Consider the following 22736-nt stretch of genomic DNA (forward strand, 5'->3'; position numbering starts at 1 on the left):
TTTTTGCTTTTTAAAAAAATTATTGAGTTTAAAAGTTTCATATATAGTACATTCTAGATACAAGCCCATTACCTGATATATGATTTCAAAATACTGTCTCCTATTCTGTGGGTTGTCTTTTTACTTTTTTGATGGTGTCATTTGAAGTAGAAAAGTTTTTAATTTTGATAAAGTCCAATTAATCTATTTTTTGTTGTTGTGCTTTTGTTCTCATATCTGAGAATCCATTGCCAAATCCAAAGTCATGGAGATTTGTTGATACATTTTCTTCTAAGAGTTTTGTAGTTTTAGCACATACAGTTTGTTCTTTGATACGTTTTGAGCTTATTTTTATATACGGTGTGAGGTAAGGATTGAACTTCATTTTTTTTTTGCATGCAGCTCTTCATTTGTTGTAGTACCATTGGTTGAAAACACTATTCTTTTGCTAGTAAACAGTCTTGGCACCCTTGTCGAACTCAATTGGCCATAGATGTGTTTGTTTCTGATATTAAATTCTATTCCACTGATCTACATATCTGCTTATGCCAGTACCACACAGTCTTAATTACTATAGTAATTTATAGTGAGTTTTGAAATCAGGAAGTACAAGTCTTCCAAGTTTGTTTTTCTTTTTCTTTTCTTTTTTTTTTTTTTTTTTGAGTTGGAATCTCACTCTGTCACCCAGGCTGGAGTACAGTGGCATGATCTAGGCTCACTGCAACCTCCACCTCCCAGGTTCAAGTGATTCATCTGCCTCAGCCACCTGAGTAGCTGGGACTACAGGCTTGCACTACCAAGCCTGGCTAATTTTTTGTGGTTTTAGTAGAGACGGAGTTTCAGCATGTTGGCCGGGCTGGTCTCAAACTCCTGCCCACCTCGGCCTCCCAAAGTGCTGGGATTACAGGCGTGAGCCACCACGCCCGGCCAAGTTTGTTTTTCTTTTTCAAGTTTGTTTTGATCATTCTAGGTCCCTTTTATGTCATATGAATTTTAAGGTCAGCTTGTCAATTTTTACAAGGAAGTCAGCTGGGATTTTGAAAGCTATTGCTTTCAATCTGTAGATCACTCTGCAAGTATTTCAATCTTAACAATGTTAAAACTTCTAAGCTGTGAACATGGATGCTTTTCCATTTATTTAGATCTTTTAAGTTTCTTTCAAGAATGATTTATAGTTTTCAAAGTATTTTACATTTCCTCTGTTAAATATATTCTGAAGTATTTTATTCTTTTTGGTGCTCTTGTAAATAGAATTGTTTTCTTAATTTTCAGATTGTTCATTGCTAGTGTGTGGAAATACAATTGATTTTTATGTGTTGATCTTGTATCTTGCAACCTTGCTGAACTAGTTTATTAGTTCTAATAGTTTTTTTAGAGGGTTCCTTAGTATTTTCTATACACATATGATCATGTCATTTGCAAACTGAGATAGTATGACTTCTTCCTTTCCCATCTAGGTGACCTGTATTTATTTTTCTTGCCTAATTGCTGTGCCAAGAACCCCCAATATCACCTCGAATAGAAGTGGCAAGGTGAGGGTGGTCAGGGCCCCACTCAGTACTATCAGCATGCCACACCCAAGGGAGAGCTTCAGTTTCACTAGTCAGAGCTGGATGCAAGAAGGCAGCCCTCACCCCTTGGCACTACTTGCCACAGACTTAAACTCAGCAACCGTCAGCTGGGGCAGAATGAGAAGTGGAAGTCCTGCTTTTCCAAGAAGAAAGCTCTCTAGCTGGGAGCTGGTGGGGATGAAGCCTGTGTTCTTGGCTGTAGCACAGTGGAGTGTCCTCTCTGAGCTCTGAATGGGAATGGAGGGAGCAGTCTTGGTCCAAATGTCACAGACTCTTCTTACTGAGTTTTTGGAGATTTTCTTAAATAGATGTTTCTTCATTTGCTCTTTGGTCTTGGGACCATTTCCAGAAGGCTCTGAATAATTGTTTTTTAAATAATTTTCACCAGTTCATTGTCATGCTGGAAGTTGACCTCACTCATCTGACTTCTTTCAAGATATTTGCTTTGTCTTTTTTTTTTTTTTTTTTTTTTTTTGCAGTTTGAATATGATATGCCTAGGTGCAGAATTTTTGGCATTTTTCCTCCTTTATGTGGTCTAATATTTTTGGATCTTTGGTTTCATGTCTGCCATTAATTTTAGAAAATTCTCAGCCCTTACTACTTCAAGTAAATATTTATTCTACTGCATTTTCTCTTCCTTTTTATATTCTCAGTATGCACATTACACTGTTTGTAATTCTTCTTCTACATTTCTTGGATATTCTACTCCTCCCCTTGACCCCCACCCACCTGCTTCTTCATTCTGTTTGGAGTTCAGGCTGGAAGTTTTTATTGACGTAACTTCAGGCTTACTGGTTCTTTTCTTGGCAATGTCTCGTCTACTGATGAGCCCATCAAAGGCATCCTTCATTTTTGCTACTTTTATTATTATTTTTAAATTTGTAGCCTTTCCCTTTTGGCTGTGTCTTAGTTTCCATTTCTCTGTTTACATTACCCATCTGTTCTTACATGTTGTCAGCTTTTCCCATTAGTGTAGCTAACCTATTAATCCTAGTTATTTTAAATTTTCTGTCTGATAATTCAGAAATCTGTGCTATGTCTGAGTCTTGTTCTGATGCTTGCTTTGTCTCTTCAGACTATGGTTTTTCTTGCCATTTAGCAGGCTTTATAATTTCTTGTGAAAGCTGGACATGATGTATTGTGTAATAGGAATTGAGGTAATTAGGGTTTAGTGTGAAGTTTTATGTTAATCTGGGTAGGACCTGGGCTGTGTTAAATTTGCTCTAGCTCTAGGTGCCAGAGATGTCAGCTTCTTCTAGTTTCTTTGTTTTTCTCCCGGTTTCTTTGGGTTTTCCTAAGAATTTCATATTAAACAGAGTCTGTGTCTGCAGCTCTCTCAGTTATAGTCAGCTATTGTTACCCTGATGTATGGTAGTAAGTTTTGGGGAGGGGAAGTGTTCTATAATTTCAGGATTAAATCTCAGTTTTATAGAGTCTGGGCTGTGATCATTAGGAGCATTTCTCAGCCTTTTTAATTTTTCTTTCCTTATCTGAGACAGGAAGGCTAGTGGGGGCTGGAGGTGACCAGTTGCCTTCCCCATGTCCAGTAGAGTCTGATACAGGGGAGCAGACTTTTGTTGTGGAGAACAACACTCTCGGTGTATGTCTGGGCGACAGAGCGAGACTCCGTCTCAAAAAAAAAAAAAAAAAATAGTTCCTATTTCCATCCTCCTGCCGGATTAAGGAGTTTTTAACTCTTAAACTGATCTACACTTAACTTTTGGCAGTTTGTCAAAAGTTATCACTTAAGTGTCCCTACAGGTCACTGCCTCCAGCAGCTTCTGCTCCAGGTAAGGCGATCTCAGCTATGATTTTCTGTCTCCTCAGATTTTGGGTGGTTGTTTGTTTGTCCTATGAGCTCAATTCTCTGATGAATATAAGAAAAGTTGTTGATCTTCTGTTTTTTCAGCCTTTTTCTTGTGTGGAAAAGGGGAGTGACAACATCCAAGCTCTTTACATGTTGGAGTTGAAACCGGAAGTACAGTTCCACATTATTTTAGCCACCTTATATTCATTGGGTTATCTGTTGTTTTATTGTTGAGTTGTAAGAATTCTTTACATAGTCTGGATACTTGTCACTTACCGGGCACTTTGTCCCATTCTGTGTTGTCTTTGTACTTTCTTGACAGTGTCATTTGAAGCACAAAAGTTTTTCATTTTAACGAAGTCTAACTTACCTCTTTTTTTCCTTTTGTTGCTTGTGCTTTTGGTATCACTGCTAATAAATCATTGCCTAATCCAAGATCTTGAAGATTTATGCCTTTGTTTTCTTCTGTGAGTTTTATAGTTTAAGCTTTTATATTTAGGTCTTTGACTCATTTTGATTGAATTTTTGTATACTGTGTGAGGTAGGAAGAACTTTATTCTTTTGCATGTGGATATCAATTTTTCCTAGCAACATTTATTGAAAAGACTGGCCTCTCCCCATTGAACTGTCTAGGCACTCTCATTGAAAAGCAGTTGATTGTGGGTGTAAGGATTTATTTCTGGGCACTCAAGTGTATTCCATTGCTCTGTATATCTTTTCTTAGGACAGTACCACAGTCTTGACTGTAGGAGCTTCGTATTGAATTTTGAGGTTGGGAAGGGTCTTCCAACATTATTGTTCTTTTAAAAATCTGTTTTGGTCATCTGAGTGCTTTGCATTTTTATTCAGCATTCCAAGTTTAGTTTGTCGGTTTCTGCAAAGAAGTCAGTTGGGATTTTGATAGGGATTGTGTGGAATCTGTAGATTAGTTTTCCATTGTTTCTTGAATCCCACACCTTTCTTCTAGGTTTGATTTCCTTCTTATAGAATTATGTCTTTTAGTTCTTTCAGCAAAGGCTTATGAAAAATATACTGTCTTGTCTGACAATGACTGTCTTTTTTCTTACATGATTCTAATATTCTAAAATGGATCTAAAGTTCTAGAGTGAAAGCTATTTTTCTTTAATTCTTTGAAAGGTATTTTATTGTCTTTTGACATCTCTTGCTAATGAGATGTCTGTTGTTAGTCTAGTTGCTGTTTCTTTATATTGTTTGATGTACTTGGTACATGAGTGTATGGTACTGCCTCTAGATGTTCATTTGTTTTTGTTTATTCTGCTTAGAACTCAGTAAGCCCCTTTAATTTGGAGAGTCACATGTCACTTCTGAGAAATACGGTTTTCTCTTTAGTAGCATTTCTTCTGTATTCTCTATATCATTTAAAAAATTTTCTTCAAGTTTACTATTTTTTCAGCCATCTACTGTTTAGTGCATCCACTGAGTTTAAAAAATTTTGATCATCATATTTTTTATTTCTAAAATTTCTATAAATTTCCTTTTCAGTGTTGCCTGGTCTTTTTTCTTTTTTAATACATCCCTGTGCCTTGCCGCATCCTCTTGTTTTCCTTCTGAATGTGTTCCAATATATTTATCTTCAAATCTCTTTTCAGTTGTTCTGTTATCCTCAGTTCTGGTGTCTCTTTGGACTGGTGCGTCTATTGACTGACCCTCTTGGTGGTTCACTTCCTTCTGTGGAGCATGGTGCTTCAGCGGGGTCACATTCCACTGGGACTAGTATGTCCTTGGCTGCTGTCCACCTACAAGATGGTTTGTGTTTGCCTTTTGCTAAGGTCTTATGGTTTTCACAGATTAGTTCCAGATCCAGTTTGGGGTTCCCAACCGATGGGTTTAGTGCGAGTTTGGAACTCTCACTGCTAGACAGGATCTTGGCATTGGGATTCATCAAGGGTAATTTTCTGCCTGTGGCCCAGGTGGATGGGAGGCCTTCCCCGTTGCTTTCAGAGCTTCGTTTGAATGGTTTATATACCTCGAGTTTCTCACACAGTTGCCTGTACACATTCTTTCTTCTTCCTCACCGTCCAGTACCCCTTGGATTATCTTTAACGCTATTCCCATGTGGTCAAAGCCAACGGACACTCTTCAGTTCTGATTTTAATTGCCCTCTTGGCAAAATTAGGCACTGCAGCCCTCTCGATCCTTGAAGTCCTGTCCTTTGTTGGGAATGGGCTTCCTCCCACCTGCCCGCTTCCTCTCCTGGTAACTGCCCTCCTTGAGGCATTTCTGGGGACTTGGCTCCACAAACTCTTTAGCTCTTCTGAGCTTGTGTCCTGTCTACCCAACTGGCACGTCCCTGGACAATCTGACATGTGTCTTAGACCACATGTGTCCCCAGATCAGCTCTTGGTCTGTCCCTGTCCCCTGCTTCTGCCCCTCTACCGTGGGCCCTCTGTAAATGGCCTCGCCTCTGCCCCTCTGCTCACAATAGTCTCCTGGCTGTCTGTATTTGCCTCTTCCTGTTCCCTCCCACTTTCTGAGCTATCACCAGACTTATTGATCTCCTGAACCCCCTTGGCCCTTTCCCTGTCCCTTAGTCTAGGCATGGTGCCCTGAGCCTCCTGATGCTCTGTGCCCCCACTCTGCCCTGCTGCAGGCCACTGTCCACACAGCAATGGGCAACCCGCAGACTACACCGCTGCCCTACTTAGAATTCCAGAGGCTTGGCTGGGCACAGTGGCTAACGCCTGTAATCCCAGCACTTTGGGTGGCTGAGGTGGGTGGATCACCTGAGGTCAGGAGTTCGAGACCAACCTGACCAACATGGTGAAATCCCGTCTCTACTAAAAATACAAAATTAGCCAGGCATGGTGGCACATGCCTGTAATTCCAGCTACTCAGGAGGCTGAGGCAGGAGAATTGCTTAAAACCTAGGAGGCAGAGGTTGCGGTGAGCCAAGATCGCGCCATTGCACTCCAGCCTGGGCAGCAAGAATGAAACTCCGTCTCCAAAAAAAAAAAAAAAAGAATTCTGGCGACTCCCAGTGCTCTTGGTGTGCAAAGAATTCCTGCAGTTCCCAGTGCTTCTGGTGTGCAGTGGGAGCCCTCCAGCTGTGGCTCCTGTCATTCCCATACCTGCTGCTGTCTGTCCGCGTCAGAGACCTTGGGTGGTGCACTCCTCCCCTCGGCCCTGCCTTGCTGGGTGCTCTTGCCCCTGTTCCCTGCTGTCCTCCTCCCCAGCGCTGCTCACAGCTGTGCCCATCCCATAGAAGCATGTCCCCAGGGTCACCAAACAGAGGCTGTTCTAGCAGGCCCTGTGGACCACAGCTGCCCAGGGACCTCTCAGGGAGCAGGAGGCAGCCTGGGGCATGGACTGGGGCTGAGAGCTCTGGGTCCAGCTATATGACCCTGGGCAGACCATACTCCCCCTGGGCCTCATGTCCCTGGGAAGATTCCTAGGGTGTGTCAGTGCTCTGCCAAGGTCATTTGTCCTGTTTGCCTGTGGGCCCCTCTCATCTGCCTCTGGCCCTGTGGTGGTGGCCATGTCCAGTAGGGAGCAGGCCAGGACTGGATGCTCTCGTCCGGGTCCTTGGGGCTGATACTGCACATGCCGTTCATCCTTGCCAGCCAGGGGCCTCCTCCCAGCTCTGCACCTCTGCTGCTTCCTCTGGGGCAGGAATGTGGGGACAGGCTAGGCAGGGCGAGAGAGAGACAGGAGACCTAGTTTTCACCCCGTGCTCTCTATGTGGCCTTGTCCAAGGCCTTCCCAATATCAGAGCTGTCTTAGTGGCTCTTGTTCCTGAGCTGTGATTTGGTGGCCCTGCCGGGGAGAAGCACCTAGCTGAGAAGGGGTGCATGGGAGGTGCAGTGGAGGAGCTGCCCCCATCCTCACCTATGGGTCAGCCTGGGTGCTGGTGGTGGGGGAGCGACCTTGCTTAGGCCCAGGTACCTCTTGCCTCTCTGTCTTGTTGGGAAGGACAGGCCCTTGTCACCTCTCGACATTTCCATCTGACACGTGTGAGACCCCATGTCCCTGCTCCCCCAAACAGTGGGGTTCCGGAGTCATCTGCCCTGGCTGCCCTATGGTCCCACGTGTGACGTCACGGTCAGGCCTCCTCCTGTGGCTGTGGGAGGTGGGTGGCCAGACCCAGGCTTGCCTCTCCAGTGCCGAGGCCCTGTCCACACCTGTCCTGGTACAGGAGGCCTCGGGCCCGATGTGGCCTCTGACCTGTGCTTCCCTGCAGTGCTGAAGACGTGGTGGCCCGTGTGCCAGGCAGTCAGCTTACGCTGGGCTACATGGAGGAGCACGGCTTCACCGAGCCCATCCTCGTCCCTAAGAAAGATGGGCTGGGTCTGGCTGTCCCGGCCCCCACGTTCTATGTCAGCGATGTCGAGAACTACGTGGGTAAGTGCCATCCCCTTCACAGTGCTCTGGGGCTGGAGCCGGGAGTGCTGGGGCACCCACCACTGTGCATGCTGTTTCCCCGTGCCCTGGCTGTGTCCCACGTGTGCCATGAGCAGGGGAGCCTCAAGGCTCACTGTACTCTGTTCCCGGTACTCTTAGATCAGACCCTGCGTCCCACTGAGATGACAAATGACCTGGCAGATCCCTTGCCCTCCCAGATACTCTGACTGCAAAGTGGGGGCTGGTCTGGGAGACCCTTTGATTCTGGCAGCTATGAATTGCATTACTGTGGGTGCTACTTGACACTGTCATGCCTGGGAGGCCCTGGTGGTGCGGGCCCATGTCCCCAACCTGGCTACCTGATTAGGGGCCTGGCCACCTGATTAGGGGCCTGGCCTTCCTCATCTGCACCATGACCTGCCCCCATGGCACCAGAATCTCCTCCTCGTCTGGATTCCATATGGGTTCTAGCCAGTGCCATTGCCATCAGCAGCGCCCACTTCATGTCCCCTCCAGAGCTACTGGGCTCAGGTGGGCACTTGTGGGTAGAGGAGGCACCTGTGGGGGTGCCGTTCAAGAGGCAGCGGCAGGGAGAGGCCAGCACACCTAGCAGTGTCCCTGACAGGTCAGCGGCCACACGGCCAAGCATGGAGGCCCACATGGTTGCAGGGCCTCAAGGTGCTCATGGGGGATGCCTGGATGGCCGGCCCGGGGAGGAACAACCCTGAACGGGCAAACACCCAGGACAGAAGATGGGCAGGCAGGCACACTGGCCTCTCAGTGCTGGGGCTCCGAGATGACTGGCCCCACCGCTCTGAGCCTCACTCTCTTCCTGTGTGCACCCCTCGTGGGGTATGTGCTGGAGGTGAAATGAGGTCACCTTTACAAGCCTGTGGGCACATAGGGGCACCCACCAGGAGGCCATCAAGTTCAATTTCAACAGGGGGCTAGGGCCCTGGATTTTCTTTAGAGTCACGTGGACACCCTGGGGCTACCGAGACTGAGCTCCCAAACTGGTGGTGAGGAGGAAGAGCGAGCACCGTGGTAGCTGTCAGACATCTCAGGAAGAAGGGCTAGAAAGTGCTCATCCTGGGACCTGGGGTGAGGATGTTGGGTGTCCATGCAGAGGGGCTGATTCTGTGGGGTTCTTACTGAGGAGGAGGGCAGGCTGGACATAGTTGGAGCTGTGGCACTAGCTCTGTGGCTGATCCTGCCCTGAGCCGGGATCCAGCGCCTGGTCTCGCCTGTGCTCGGCTTTCCCACGGGTTTGCCTGAGAGCGGGCCGTGGCCATCTGGTGGGCTGTTTCTGTTTTGCTGCGCAGTGCTGGTCAGGCAGCCTTGTGTACCCCCACTGTAATGTTCATACAGCTTGCCGGGCCAATGCTCTTTCTCACCTTCCCAGACCCTAGCATGGTGCATACAGGATAACATCTAATACATAGTGAGGGCCTGCCCAGTGCCAGGCACTTTTCTAAGCTCTTCCCATGTAAGAGCTAATTTCCTCCCTTCCACAGCTCTGAGAGGTGGGTCCTGCCCTGCCACCAAGACCCTGGACTCACCTAATCATGCGGGTGGGGCCTGGTTTGTCCTCTGGCCCTGTTCCCTCCACAGCTGTCCCTGAAAAAGCAGGGAGGAGATGGTTCGTAGTTTGTATTGCTTCTATGTCTTTTTTTTCCTCTTAATTTTTTTTTTTTTATGATGGAACTTTATAAACACACACAAAATTAGAGAAACAGTAAACCCTCACGCACCCAGCACCGGAAACAAAAACCACCAGCTTTCGGCTGATTTTCTGTCTCCCTACTTTTTTGTTCTCTTGTAGTATTTTAAAAGGAATTCTGATCACGCATGGTAGCTCATGCCTGTAATCCCAGCACTTTAGGAGGCTGAGGTGGGTGGATTTCTTGAGGCCAGGAGTTCGAGACCAGCCTGGCCAACATGGCAAAACCCCGTCTCCACTAAAAATACAGAAATTAGCTGGGTTTGATGGTGGCACTGGTAGTCCCGTCTCCTCGGAAGGCTGAGACAGAAGAATCACTTGAATTTGGGAGGTGGAGGTTGCAGTGAGCCAAGATCGTGCCACTGCACTCCAGCCTGGGAGGCAGAATGAGATTCCATCTCAAAAAAAGAAAAAAGAAAAATTCTTTTTACATACATCATTTTACCCATAAAAATTCTAGTACATAGCTCTAGCAGACAATTTAAAAAATATATAATCACCATTCCATCATCGCACTGGATTATATTAATAGTAATTCGTTGGTGCATGTAAGACCCAGTTTAATTCTTCCCAGTTGCCTCAAAAGTGCCTTTTTACATTTGGCTGTGGAATCCAAATGAGACCCTCACATTGCATTCGGTTTTTATATCCCTGAAGTCTCTTTTATTCTGACAGCCCCATTTTGTTTTATCCCGTTGGTTTGTTGGAGAAAAGGCCATGTTGGTCCTGCAGAATGTCCCACATCCAGGATTTGGTTGCCAGCGTCCCCAGTGGTATCACTAAGCAGGTCCCTCTGTCCCAGGTGTTTCCTATAAACTCGTGGCTAGAGGCTTGCTTGACTTGCCTTCAGGTTTTTGGCAGGACTCCCTCTGAGTGGGTGTGCTTCCATCCGTGGGGAGGCCTATCGTGCCTGACCACACTCTTGCAGTGATGCAGACAAGGCCAGTGGCCCCAGCACCCACCTCATCTGTCCACACTAATCCCACGGCCTTGCAGTTTGTGGTCAGAGGAGCCATGGAGAACTTTTGCAAAGGGCGACTGGCAATTCTGTCCTTCCTTCTCCCTCTATCGGTCATGAGTCTTTTGTAATGAAAATTTCCTCCTCAGCTCATCTGGTTATCCTGAACTTTTCTTTGTCAACTACAGAAAAGGCTTTTCCCTTTATTTGTTTGCCAATTCTCAGAGTAATGAATAGGTGCCCTAGAAGTGCAGGGGTTTTGATAGCTTAATTTTTAAAATGTAGGTATGTCTCATGAATTACTTGGAACATACACTAAAATGTATTTGCTGTTCGTCTGAAATTCAGGCAGGCCAGGCGTCCTGTGTTTTTAGTTGTTAATCTGGCCACCCTTGCTGAGGCCTGTGTCCTGGCTGCCTCACAGCATCACCAGGCCAGAGGAAGAGTGGTCAGGGTACTTTGTTGAGCCAGGGGAAAAGCAGGCAGGTGAAGCTGGACGTTGGCACCTAGAGCCTCTGCACCCAGCCCCTGGCAGCTCCTGCTGTGTGTGAGGGCAGCCAAGGGTGTGTGTCCACTCCACACATCCTGGCCTCAGGGAGGCTGTGCCACCTTCCCAGGGTGCTCAAGCTCCTCCCGCCACCTCCCCAGGGCCGGAGCGGAGTGTGGATGTGACAGACGTCACCAAGCAGAAGGACTGCAAGATGAAGCTGAAGGAGTTTGTGGACTATTATTACAGCACCAACCGCAAGCGGGTCCTCAACGTCACCAACCTCGAGTTCTCCGACACCCGGTGAGTGCTGCCACCTGGGGGTGTGGGGGCTGGGGTTGGGGCAGGGGCGCTGTGCTGTCCTTGGTGAGAAGCACAGGTCGAAGGTCTCAGAGTTGGAATACTGCACACGGCACACACTGATTTTTCCTGTCTCTCTCTCTCTCTAAATTTTTTCATTTTTTCCTTTTTTTTTTTCTTTAAGGCTGGCCCACAGCTGTTTCTCTTTTTAAAGTATGAAGGTGACACATTGAGAACAATTCAAACAAAAAAAAAGGAGTAGAAAGGCAAAGCATCCTCTGGTCTTGGCCCTGCCCGTCCCACTCCTCAGAGAGAACCGTTGGTAACGGTGTGTAGTTTTTTCCGGAATGCACACTCATGACACACTGAGACCTATGACACCCCCACTTCTGGACACACAACATTCACGCTTATTCATGGACACACCAATACTCATGACGCCCACTCGTGGACACACTCATGACACTCACACTGACTCATGAACACTCCAATGCATGAGACATTCGTGACAGTCTGACCCTCACATTCGCTCATGGACATACTCATGACACGCTCACCCATAGATATGTCACGCACCCACAGTCACGACACCTCATCCCTACTCACAGACACCGATGCGTGGTGCACTCACACTCACGGACACACTCGCCAACACTCGTGACACAGCACACCAACACTCATGGACGTACTCGTTACACATTCATAGACACGACACACTAGCGGACACATGGACACACGTGACACACTCAGCACTCACCAACACAGGGTATACTCACACATGGACACATTCGCCAACACACTTCTGACACGTTCACAACACACCGGCATACCGCTCACATGACATGGACATGTGATACACACTCATGGACATTCACGGACACACTCCCGATACACAGACACTGACACACTCAAACACAATAAATAGACTCATGACACGCTTATGACACGCACTTCCTTGATGCACTGAGACACTGACTCACTGGCACACTCACACTCCTAACACCTGCATCCCTGGCGCAGTTACCAACACCTGCACACACCCGTGTAGACGTCTACACTCACACATGAGATACTGCAGGGCAGCTTCTGTGACCTGCCTCCCTGCTTTCCAGGCAAGGCGGGCCCCACACAGATGTGCCTTGGTTGGCCTGGTCCCGCTGAGTTCCTGGCGCGAGTTGTCAGCCCTGCAGTCGCTGGCTGGGGCATCCTCTGTCAGGGCTGACCTACACCAGCCTGGCTTCCTGGTGGCAGAGCTGCTGGCCCTGCACTTTGTGGCTCTAACCTTGTTCTCCCCACGGGCTACCGGCTTGGGTGTGGTCGGTGCCTGCCCTGGATCCACCCGTCACCCCCTCTCCATCACATCGTCTCTGCTCTCCTGCTGGCCCCTGGGAACGATCCACAACACTCAGTCACTGTAAGGCATGGGTGGCTAAGGATGGCTTCAGTCTTCATCATTTCCGTCATGCCTGTTTCCTGAAAGCACATAACATGTGCAAAGGGGTAGGTAAGGAGAAACAAAAGTATTACCTAAAACCACACCAAGAAAGAGAATACAAAACTATGCCAAGAGCCACAAAAAGGGAATATGGCTGTGCATGGTGGCTCATGCCTGTAATCCCAGGACTTTGGGAGGCTGAGGCAGGAGAGTCACTTGAGACCAGGAGTTTGCAACCAGCCTGGGCAACAAAGCAGGATCCTGTGTTTATTTTAAAAACTTAAAAAAAAAAAAATGTAATGAGCTTTCAGTTTGGTTTGAGCTTCCTAACAGCAAAGGCAAAAAGGGAACTGGAGTGGGTTATGGTACCAGAGAAAGTGGTATGTATTGCTTTGGTACCAAACAACATAACTGATCGTGTTTCCATCAACTTAATTTACTGCCCTGCCTGGGTTGAGGGGTTCTCACAGAGAGATGTCTGGGTTATAGAGCTAGGGAGAGATGGTACTTTGGCATGTGGTTTTCTGTTGGGCCTTTCAGGGCCATCCCTTTGCCTCCTGTTTCCACAGGCCCAGTCCATGGACCATTAGGGGGTTGTTTGCAACTTTTGTTGGGCACTGACCTACCAGAGCCTTCACATGGGCTTGGGTGGGGCCGTGGAGTGGGCTCTGCTTCCTCAGTAAGTCTGTCCCCAAGGATGTTGGTCAAGCAGGTAAGGTCAGGCCTGACCCCATGTGCTGTCTGGGGTAGCTCTTGGGGCCTGCTGCCTCAGGGGGGCCCACAGTGACCAATGTACCCCCAGACCAGAGAGATGCCTGCTGTGTGGCAGGTCTAGGGTGATGTGCCCCCTGCTGGTAATTCAGACACACATCACACCTGGACTCTGCTCATGGTGGCCTTGCGTGTCCATGGGGGCTTTGAGGACCACCCCCCGCCAACTCAGAGAAAGGTGTGGCCTGCACCTAAACAGGCCAAGCAGGGGGAAGAAGGACGTTTGAGCGTGTGGTGGGAGGCAGGGACAGCCTGGCCCCTGTGGTGTGTGGTGTTTGAAGGACATGGCTGGAGATGGGTCATGAGGGCCCTTGTGGCAGGGAACCCTCTCCTGTGGGCAGCAATGTGCCCAGACTGCTGAGGTTTCAGAGGTTGGCAGTGGGTGTGAACTCATGGGGGATGAAGAAGGGTGCTAGTTTGGAACGTGCTGGAGATTTAAAGGTGAGGTCTGTGACTGAAGCTGGTAGGATTGGGGTGGCGGACTGTGCTTGTGATTTGTGACAGTCTTGTCCAGGGACAGCTTGTCCAGGTTGGTGTGGCCTTTGGGCAGAGACAGCAGCACTTGCAGATGGGCTGGCAGAGACATGACAGGCCCTGTCTTCCTGGAGGCAAGAACTCCCAGATCTGGTTCTTGGTGGCACCTGAAATGTCACTGCACGGGTGCTGTTGAGCTTGACTTTTTTTCCTTTTTTTTGGAGACGGAGTCTCGCACTGTTGCCTAGGCTGGAGGGCAGTGGGGTGATCTCAGCTCACCGTAACCTCCGCCTCCTGGGTTTAAACAATTCTCCTGCCTCAGCCTCCCAAGTAGCTGGGATTACAGGCACACCAACATGCCCAGCTAGTTTTTGTATTTTTAGTAGAGACAGTGTCGTGTCTCGCCATGTTGGCCAGGCTGGTCTCGAACACCTGACTTCGTGGTCCGCCCACCTCTGCCTCCCAGAGTGCTCAGATTACAGACGTGAGCCACCGTGCCCGGCCTAATTTGACGTTTTTGATGAAACGTAACGCATTTTATCCAGGACAGTGACATTTCATTGAATCGAAGACTGCCTCTGCATCTCCCTATCTTCCCTGGATATGAGTTGGCTGCATTGGACAGTGACCTGACATGGCCAGGGTTCGTGGGCGCCCTGTCGTCAGCTCTGGAGAGCAGTGGCTGTTATCCAGGTGACGCCAGAGGCACCTGGGCTGAGCGTGAGAAATGATGTCTACGCTCCAGCCCAGTGCACCACAGCCACGTGCATGTGGCCAGTCTGGAAAGACTTGCTTTCCAGTTCCCAGGAAAGGAGGTTCCCTCTTAGGGGTGGATGGTTTTGGGGCCTTCTCATCATCTTCTGAGGGTGGAGGCCAGCCTCAGACCCAGTCTCCTGCCAGGGCCACAGCCAGTGCCTGGGCTTGTTCCGCCCCCTGTGATCCTGTTTGCTCCTCTGTGAAATGGGAGCTGTGACACATGACCTGCAGGTGGTGAGAGAGTGTGGGACATGCCTCACAGAGCCTGTTTCCCTCTCCAGAGGACATCAGAAAGGGAGTCCCAGGTTCCCTCACCACCTTCCTCTCCCACCCTCAGAATGTCCAGCTTCGTGGAGCCTCCTGACATTGTGAAGAAACTGTCCTGGGTAGAAAACTACTGGCCAGATGATGCATTGCTGGCCAAGCCCAAAGTGACCAAGTACTGCCTGATCTGCGTGAAGGACAGCTACACCGACTTCCACATCGACTCGGGGGGCGCCTCCGCCTGGTACCACGTGCTCAAGGTGAGCCACGCCCCTCGGGGCACCTCAGCCTTGCCATGGCCACGACCGATCTGCAAGATCGTCTGCAGTCCCCACAAGCCCTGACTGTGGCCAGGATGCCACTCCCCAGAGGGCCCTGGACCGTCCATCCCTGGGACAGGAGGCCACTGGAGATGTCTCTGGGTGGAGGGGCAGGGGTGCATGTGGGACCAGAGAATCGCATGAGTGTCTCCTTGTTCTAATGGGATTCAGGCTCGTTAACAGCTGGGTGAGGCCGCTGGGTGGCCGTGCACTTAGAGGAGAAAGGGGGTGTTGCAGACACATCCTGGAAGGGGGGCCAGCCATAGCCAGGGCCCCGCGCAGGAGCCAGTGGACAGGATGGGGGCATCTGAGGGGGCAGGGAAGGCTAGGTGCTTCATCATCAAGGCTGAGAGAGGGAAGCCAGAAGAAAAATGAGACATAAATAGCAACAGGAACAAAGGAAACCCTAAGTTATGGGCTCCCCCAGTTGCTAACTGATCTTCTGCAGACCAGCTGGAGCTGGACCTGGGGCTGGGCGGGTGCGTGTGGTCGTCCCACCTCTGGGAGGCCTTGAGCAAGTCACTGGGGCATCCTCGGAACCTGCCTTGGTCCCATTGCAGTAGGACGGGGTCTCGCTGCTCCCGGGGCAGAACCCCTCCTGGGGCCTGCCGTAAGACTGCCTGGGACACAGTGGCATCATTTGACCCAGCCTGGGATCCAAGTGGCTCTCAAGAGTGGAGCTACCTGGAATGCTTTTGATACCCAGTTACAGCTTTATTTGCAGCCTGGGTACCCACACCATTTGTAGTGCCTCAAAACAATGTAATGTGGGATTATGGGCTTTAGCTCTTGACTGTGCTGGGGGCCCAGATACCCAGAACCTTCCTAACACCCACACTTCTGAATTGCAAAGCACCTATGCCCTCAGTGTTGCAGGCAGGAGTCGTGGACCTGGGCAGGGTACTTTTCACTTTAGGACCTGTCACTTGCACCCCTACCCCCGCATCCTGGCATGGGCGGCTCTGCCAACAGGCTCTCTTGGCAGGGGGAGAAGACCTTCTATCTCATCAGGCCGGCCTCGGCCAACATCTCCCTGTATGAGCGCTGGCGGTCTGCCTCTAACCACAGCGAGATGTTCTTTGCCGACCAGGTCGACAAATGCTACAAGTGCATCGTCAAGCAGGGCCAGACCCTCTTCATCCCGTCAGGTGAGTGCGGGCAGCTTTGGGGACCGTGTCCTAGGGATTGCCGGGCCTCATCAAGCTTAGTGCCCTGTCCCTTGGGCCGTGTCCCCACCACGGGGTCTCTCAGCGTCCCTGGTGTGCCTGCTCCCTTGTCCGGAACTTACCGCCACCCCAGCCCAGTCCCTGCAGAGGGCCCAGCCACGGGGCTTTTTTTGTCTGGTCAGCATGAGCACTCCTCACCACCGAGGCCACCTTGGAGCTGCACAGCCAGTCAGCCGCCTTCACATCCTGGCTGGGCTCACTGTGACCGAGCCCACAACTGGAGACCCAGCTCAGAGAGCCTTGTGCGGGGACAGCAGCCACGCCATCAGAGTCAGTGAGGGAGGAGGACACTAGCTGCTAATTAAGGCAATAGTAGGGGACATTTTGAGCCTGTGCTAAGGGAGAAAGCCCATCATGAGCCACTGTGTGCCCCTAGATGATGGTAGAACAAATCCCAGACATCTTGCTGTTTCACTTAAATATTCCACTATTTCTGAAGGACTTCTTTTCCTTCTAAAGTAACATAGCTGCAATACTGTTCTCACACCTCGAAAAATGAATAATTAACAGCAATTCCGTAGTATCATCAAATAGCCAATTGGTGTTCAGATTTTTAAATCGTTTTATAGATTTTTTTTTTCATTTTAAATAAGTATCAAACTGAAGCCCTCATATTTTAATGATTTATAAGCCTCAGAATCTTCTGTAATCTCTGGGTCCTTCCTCCCTCCGTTGGCTTTCTCACAGTCACAGCTATTTAGGAAAGAGTTGTGGATTTCCCAGGGTCTGGCCCAGGCTCTGTCTCTGAGGATAACCTGGGGACCAGTTCCAGCTCTGGGGGCGATGCAGCTGCCCTGGGCTTGTCTCCTGCTCCTGAGCGTGGTTGGGAGGCCGGGTAGGTGGACAGAGGCTAGAGCTTCCTCCCTCTGTCTGAGTACTGCCCCTTCAAGTGGCCTGAGTGAGTCCCCTCAGCTCTGGGCCTTGGTTTCTCTGTCTGTGCGGGGCTGGACTGACTAGTCTGTGCCGCCTCAGACACAGCCTCTCCCCCGACCCCCTTCCGTGGAGGCTGGGGTTGGACCAGGGCCAGAGAGCTTCTCCCAGGGAGGCCCCAGGCTGCTGGTGAGGCTGCAGAGGTGGACAGGGCACCAAGGTATAGGCAGGCAGGAGCTGGATCCTGGGCTGGGCTGGGGAAGGCCTGTGCTGGTCTCCACCGCTCCCTGATCTGGAGCCATGAGAAGCCCATTCATGGTAGCAAGGTGGGGCACCAGCCACTCCCCTCTCTCTCCCAGGCTGGATCTATGCCACGCTCACCCCTGTGGACTGCCTGGCCTTCGCGGGACATTTCCTCCACAGCCTGAGCGTGGAGATGCAGATGAGGTAGTGCCTGCCGCGCTGTCTGCCCTCGGGCTCCGCAGGGCAGTGTCCTCCCTCTAGCTGGGTCGGTGCTGGACGCCTTGGGCTGAGTCCTGCCACAGCCCGCCTGTGGGTGGCCTGGACATGACCATCAGCCTCTGTGGGCCTCTTCGTGATGTGGAGGGAAGGAGGAGGTGGGCTCTGGGGTCGTGCAGGCCGGCTCCCCGAGGGACCTGGCTGCTGGACGGTTGTAGTTGCCCTTGGTGGGGTTGGGGTTGGGGTTGCTTAAAAGGCTGCTGCCTTCTCTTCTTGGGCACTGACAGAGCTCTCATGGGCCCCAAGGCCTGCAGCCACCAGGGCAGTTGTCCCCTGGTCCTCTGCAGCTATGCAAGGCCCAGTGGGGAGGTCTGAGCTGGTGTGTCTGGGGCCTGGATTGACGCCCAGTGTCACCTGCTTGATGGTCAGTGCACTGAGAACTGCTCTTTGGTGGCTTCCAGAGCATATGAAGTGGAAAGGAGGTTGAAACTGGGCAGCCTGACTCAGTTTCCCAACTTTGAAACTGCCTGCTGGTACATGGGGAAGCACCTGCTGGAGGCATTCAGAGGTACTGGTCACTCCGGGGTGGGTGTCCAAGCCTGGGGCTCTTGGCTGTGGGGACAGCCAAACCTGGGTCAGGGCGGGCTGACTGGGTGTGAGTGCCGCCTTCCTGTGGCCTGAGCAAGGCCCTCTGGGACTCAGCCCCCTGGGGCTCAGTTTCCCCATCTGTATAATGCAGGACTGGATTGAACGGCCTGGGCCTCTCTTTCCGATTGGACTGTCCCTTGTTTTAGAACAAACACTGGGCTGTGGGTTGAGAGGGGCGAGTGTGCGTGGCCTTGGTGCAGGTATCAATCACACCTGCTCCACCCTCCACATTGGGAAGCTGGAGCCCTCGCTCTGTCACCAGCTGAGGAATGGGTGTGAGTGGGCTCTGGGTCCCCTTAGGATCCCTCAGGGGCGTGGCACCTGGACCGTGAGGCAGGCTTGTGGCTCGGTCCTGGCCCTCTGTGGATGCACTGTGGCATCCCTGGGCTGCCCCTTTCTGTCCCAGGTCCTGCCTGGCCATACCGTCAGAGTTGAGAGCAGGTGGCTCCTGGCAGCCGCCACCCTGTTCCGGCCTCCAGACTGCCCAGCAGCATGAGGGAGCCTACAGGAGAGTTTGTATTTGTGTGTGACTTCCTTTCTCAGTGTGCCCTTCACCAAAAGTTACTCTTAGCTTTTCTTTTTTGGTTCTGATAGCAGCCAAGAGTTCTTTTATGCAGAACCCTTTGCACTCTGGCCCTAGTTTGAGAAGGTAAAATGGTCCTTAGTTGTGGCTGGCCAGGTTTCAGTAAGATTTTCCCGTTGCTCCCCAAATGTGGAGCCCTGAGCTTGACTCCGGCAGAAGGAAGTGCCCAAGATGGGAGTCTAGCCCTGCCCTCAGGGGACTCGTGCCAGGGAGGCAGGGATCAGGGCAGCATCCGGGAAGCCACCCCACAGGGCCAGCCTGACTACTGGCCAGCTAGGCCACTGTGGCCATATCCTCTCTGCCTGGGCCTCCCTCTCTGAGTGGACGACAGTACAGTTGGCCCCCAGGACTGAGAGGACCCAGGGAGCTGCCATGGTCCTGGTGAGTCGGAGCCCTGGAGCCCTGGAGCCCTCTCCAGTGGGAAGAGGGAGGGAGGCCCACGGCAGGAGCACACCTCCCAGCTGGACTGTGGTTGGTCCCTCCACTGTGCTAAGGGGCGTCATGAGATGGGAAGAGGTGCTTGGGGATGCCTTGTGTGGGCCCTGGAGACAGCCGGTGGCCCGGGTCCTGGCATGTGTAGCCCCTTGCTCAGGCAGGGCTGGGGTATTGGGCAGAGTGAGGAGAGCCAGGCAGCCTGTGTTAGGGGCCTGGAGGGTGAGACAGTGGGAGGATGGTGGGAGGGCCAGTCTTTCCTCAAGCAGGGGAGGCCACCAGGAGGATGGGCACCCCCAGGTTCCAAGAGGAACTGTTGGCAGTTGAGCTGGTGGCCGTGGGTGGAGGGAGACCTCTGGAAGGCTGGACCTGGCATCCTCCGGTCTGGCTGTATGGCTGGGCACGAAGGCACCTGTGGGCAACGGACATCCACCCATCTCACCCAGTGTCTCCTTCCCAGGCTCTCACAAATCTGGGAAGCAGCTGCCCCCTCATCTAGTCCAAGGAGCTAAAATTCTCAATGGTGCTTTCCGATCGTGGACAAAGAAGCAGGTAGGAATCATGTCACAAATGCCTAGGGCAGGAGAGCAGTGATAGGTGGGAGGACCTCCCTGGAGACCCAGCAGCAATGTCCAGGACTTGTCCTGCTTCACTGAGATCCAGCCTGGGAAGGATGGTGGTGCTCCCCTGCCTGGCTTGGCCCAGGGTGTGCCTTTGCCCCAGACACCCCTGCTGTCCACTGATTGGGCCACCTGAGGGCTGGGGGAGGACAGATGTAGATGCCGAGCCCCCTCCCTCAGGGGCTCACAGCTTGGTCACAAGTTGGTGGGAGGAGGGTGAGCAGGTGCCAGTGCCTCCTGGGAGGAAGGTGCGTCTGCGGGTGGAGGACAGATGGCTCATGGTGGGATGACACTGAGCACAGAAAGGCCTGGAACCTGGTGGGGGCAGGGAAGGACTGGGGGAGTGGCTGGCTCCAGGACAGGGAGTGCTGGGGACACCCTGTCAGCTCCTCCTGGCTGGCCCTGGCATTAGCTCAGAAGCTAAGCTGCCTGATAGTGGGTGCAGCACCCCAGCCACCTTGCTCTGTGACCGGGGCAGCCCCTCCCTGTGACTCTTTCCGATGTGCGCGCCCCCACAGAAGCCACTTCCTGTGTTCCTTAGCATCTTCCCTTGGTTTTGGCTACAGAACGGAGGGGAAGGCCTGACTCAGCCTTGGGCACCCTCTGGGACAGTGTTTCCTGCTGGGACTGTCATTGTGCAGAGGCACTGTGGCCGCTCCTGGGAGGAGGACCCTCTCCCAGGCCAGAGAAGGCCAGTGGAGATTTACAGGCAGCTTTCAGGAAGGCCAGGCTGCAGGGAATACTGTGTGCAGCCTGCCTCTCTCCTGGATGGGCCACACAGGAGAGGCAGCCAGTGCACTCCCAGGGCCATCCTGCAGCCGCCACCTCCCTCAGGTCTCAAGGCCCAGGGCAGTCCAGGGTGCCCCTCCTGGCTCATCTCAGCCAGGTGACCAGGTGGAGTGGCCTCTGACTAGGAAGAAGGGATGGGACCCATGTCCACTCCATGGCCGGCTGGTGGTGGCCTCAGCCAAGCTTGTCCTCTCGGTACTCGGTTTGTCCCCCTATTGATGGGGGCTCACAGCAGAGGCCTCTTGCCAGGGCAGAGTTTGGCTGGGAAGCCCCTCGCCTCATGCTGATCAGAGTGGCTTGGCAGTCAGGCGACAGCCTGCAAGAATGCAGGGGTAGGTCAGGGCCACGGGACGTGTCTGGTGCTGACCCTGGGCCTGGTTGTCCTGCAGGCTTTGGCAGAGCATGAGGACGAACTCCCGGAGCACTTCAAACCTTCACAGCTCATCAAAGACCTGGCCAAAGAGATCCGGCTCAGTGAGGTGGGGCCATGTCCGGGTGCTGGGCTGAATCCCCAGGGATGGGGGAGGGCCGGCCTGTCTTTCTCTGGGCCCAGGGGCCAACCTGACAGACAGCTGCCAGCTCCAGGAAGGCCAGTGCCCCAGACAGTCCTCCCTGCACTTTCCTGGGCGAGCTTGCCTTTGTGAGGGCTCAGGGTCCCAGGTCTCTGGCTGGGTCTGTGTTCTGGTGTGAGTGTGTAGGGACTGAGAGATGGCACCAGCCTCTCTGAATCTCCCATGGGGAGGGCACTCTGTGGGAGGAGCCCCTGACTTAGCCCCTCAAGTCCCAGCTTGTGTGATCCTGGATGAGCCCTCAGCTGCTGTGCTGGGGTAGAACAGAAGAGCCTTGGGGAGAGCAAGTGACTGATGGCATGTGACGGGTGTGTCACACAACAGCGTGGGTTGGGTGTGAGTGTGTCACATGATGGTGTGGGGTAGCTGAGGCTTTCTGGACTGACAGCTCCCTACCAGCCTGGCAGTGAGGGTCTCCAGCGTCCTGGTGTGTGGACCCTCCTGGGCCACAGTTTGGCAGAAGCAGCATGTGACCCTTTCCTTTCTGTATCCCAGAATGCCTCCAAAGCCGTCCGACCGGAAGTGAATACTGTCGCTTCGTCAGATGAGGTGTGTGACGGGGACCGGGAGAAGGAGGAGCCCCCGTCTCCCATTGAGGCCACCCCGCCTCAATCCCTCCTGGAGAAAGTGTCCAAAAAAAAGACTCCCAAAACTGTGAAGATGCCCAAGCCGTCCAAAATCCCCAAGCCCCCAAAGCCCCCTAAGCCCCCAAGGCCCCCCAAAACGCTGAAGCTCAAAGATGGAGGCAAGAAGAAAGGGAAGAAGTCCCGGGAGTCAGCCTCGCCCACCATCCCCAACCTGGACCTGCTCGAAGCCCACACCAAGGAGGCACTGACCAAGATGGAGCCGCCCAAGAAGGGCAAGGTGGGCCCCCCTCACCCTGACTCCCCACCTCAGCACCGGAGGTGCCGCAGCATCTCTTGGGGGCCAGGCCCATGGAGATAGCTAGGGCCCATTGTCCTTGTTCCCCGGGGACACCTGGGAAGATGTGGGGGTCTGGGCTCTTGCTGTGGGCTCAGTTTGCCCAGAAGATGCACTTCCCTGCCTGGTCCTGATGCAGTCCTGCTGCATCCAGGTCCAGACCTCCCCAAGTGGACAGGCTGTGCCAGCAAGCCACAGAGCAGTGGGCCTGGAGAGGGGCCCTCATTGAGGAAGGCAACACAATGTGTGTGTGCTGTGGCAGAGGTAGCACCCAAGAGGGCCACCTGGTGGAGGAGGCATGGTGGTTTTCCAGGAAGGGATGTCTAGTTTAGGTTTCCTAGCCAGATGAGTAGTTGCCATGGGACAAAGAAGCCCTGGGTCCTCCCTGGGGCCAAAGCATTGAGGTTAAAACCTGAA

General features: G+C 52.2%; 1 protein-coding gene across 1 annotated transcript in view; it reads left to right on the plus strand.

Moving 5' to 3' along the window:
* Positions 1–22736, plus strand: part of PHF2 (PHD finger protein 2) — a 104906-nt gene that overhangs the window by 64811 nt on the left and 17359 nt on the right. Inside the window, exons 4-12 of the mRNA XM_028835353.2 lie at positions 7557–7717; positions 11044–11185; positions 14956–15142; positions 16188–16350; positions 17658–17745; positions 18219–18325; positions 19881–19972; positions 21219–21308; positions 21894–22262. Coding sequence (XP_028691186.2) covers positions 7557–7717; positions 11044–11185; positions 14956–15142; positions 16188–16350; positions 17658–17745; positions 18219–18325; positions 19881–19972; positions 21219–21308; positions 21894–22262 — 1399 coding nt within the window. The remainder of the gene's footprint in view (positions 1–7556; positions 7718–11043; positions 11186–14955; positions 15143–16187; positions 16351–17657; positions 17746–18218; positions 18326–19880; positions 19973–21218; positions 21309–21893; positions 22263–22736) is intronic.

The sequence above is a fragment of the Macaca mulatta genome, chromosome 15 (assembly GCF_049350105.2).
Source record: "Macaca mulatta isolate MMU2019108-1 chromosome 15, T2T-MMU8v2.0, whole genome shotgun sequence".
Lineage (NCBI taxonomy): Eukaryota > Metazoa > Chordata > Mammalia > Primates > Cercopithecidae > Macaca > Macaca mulatta.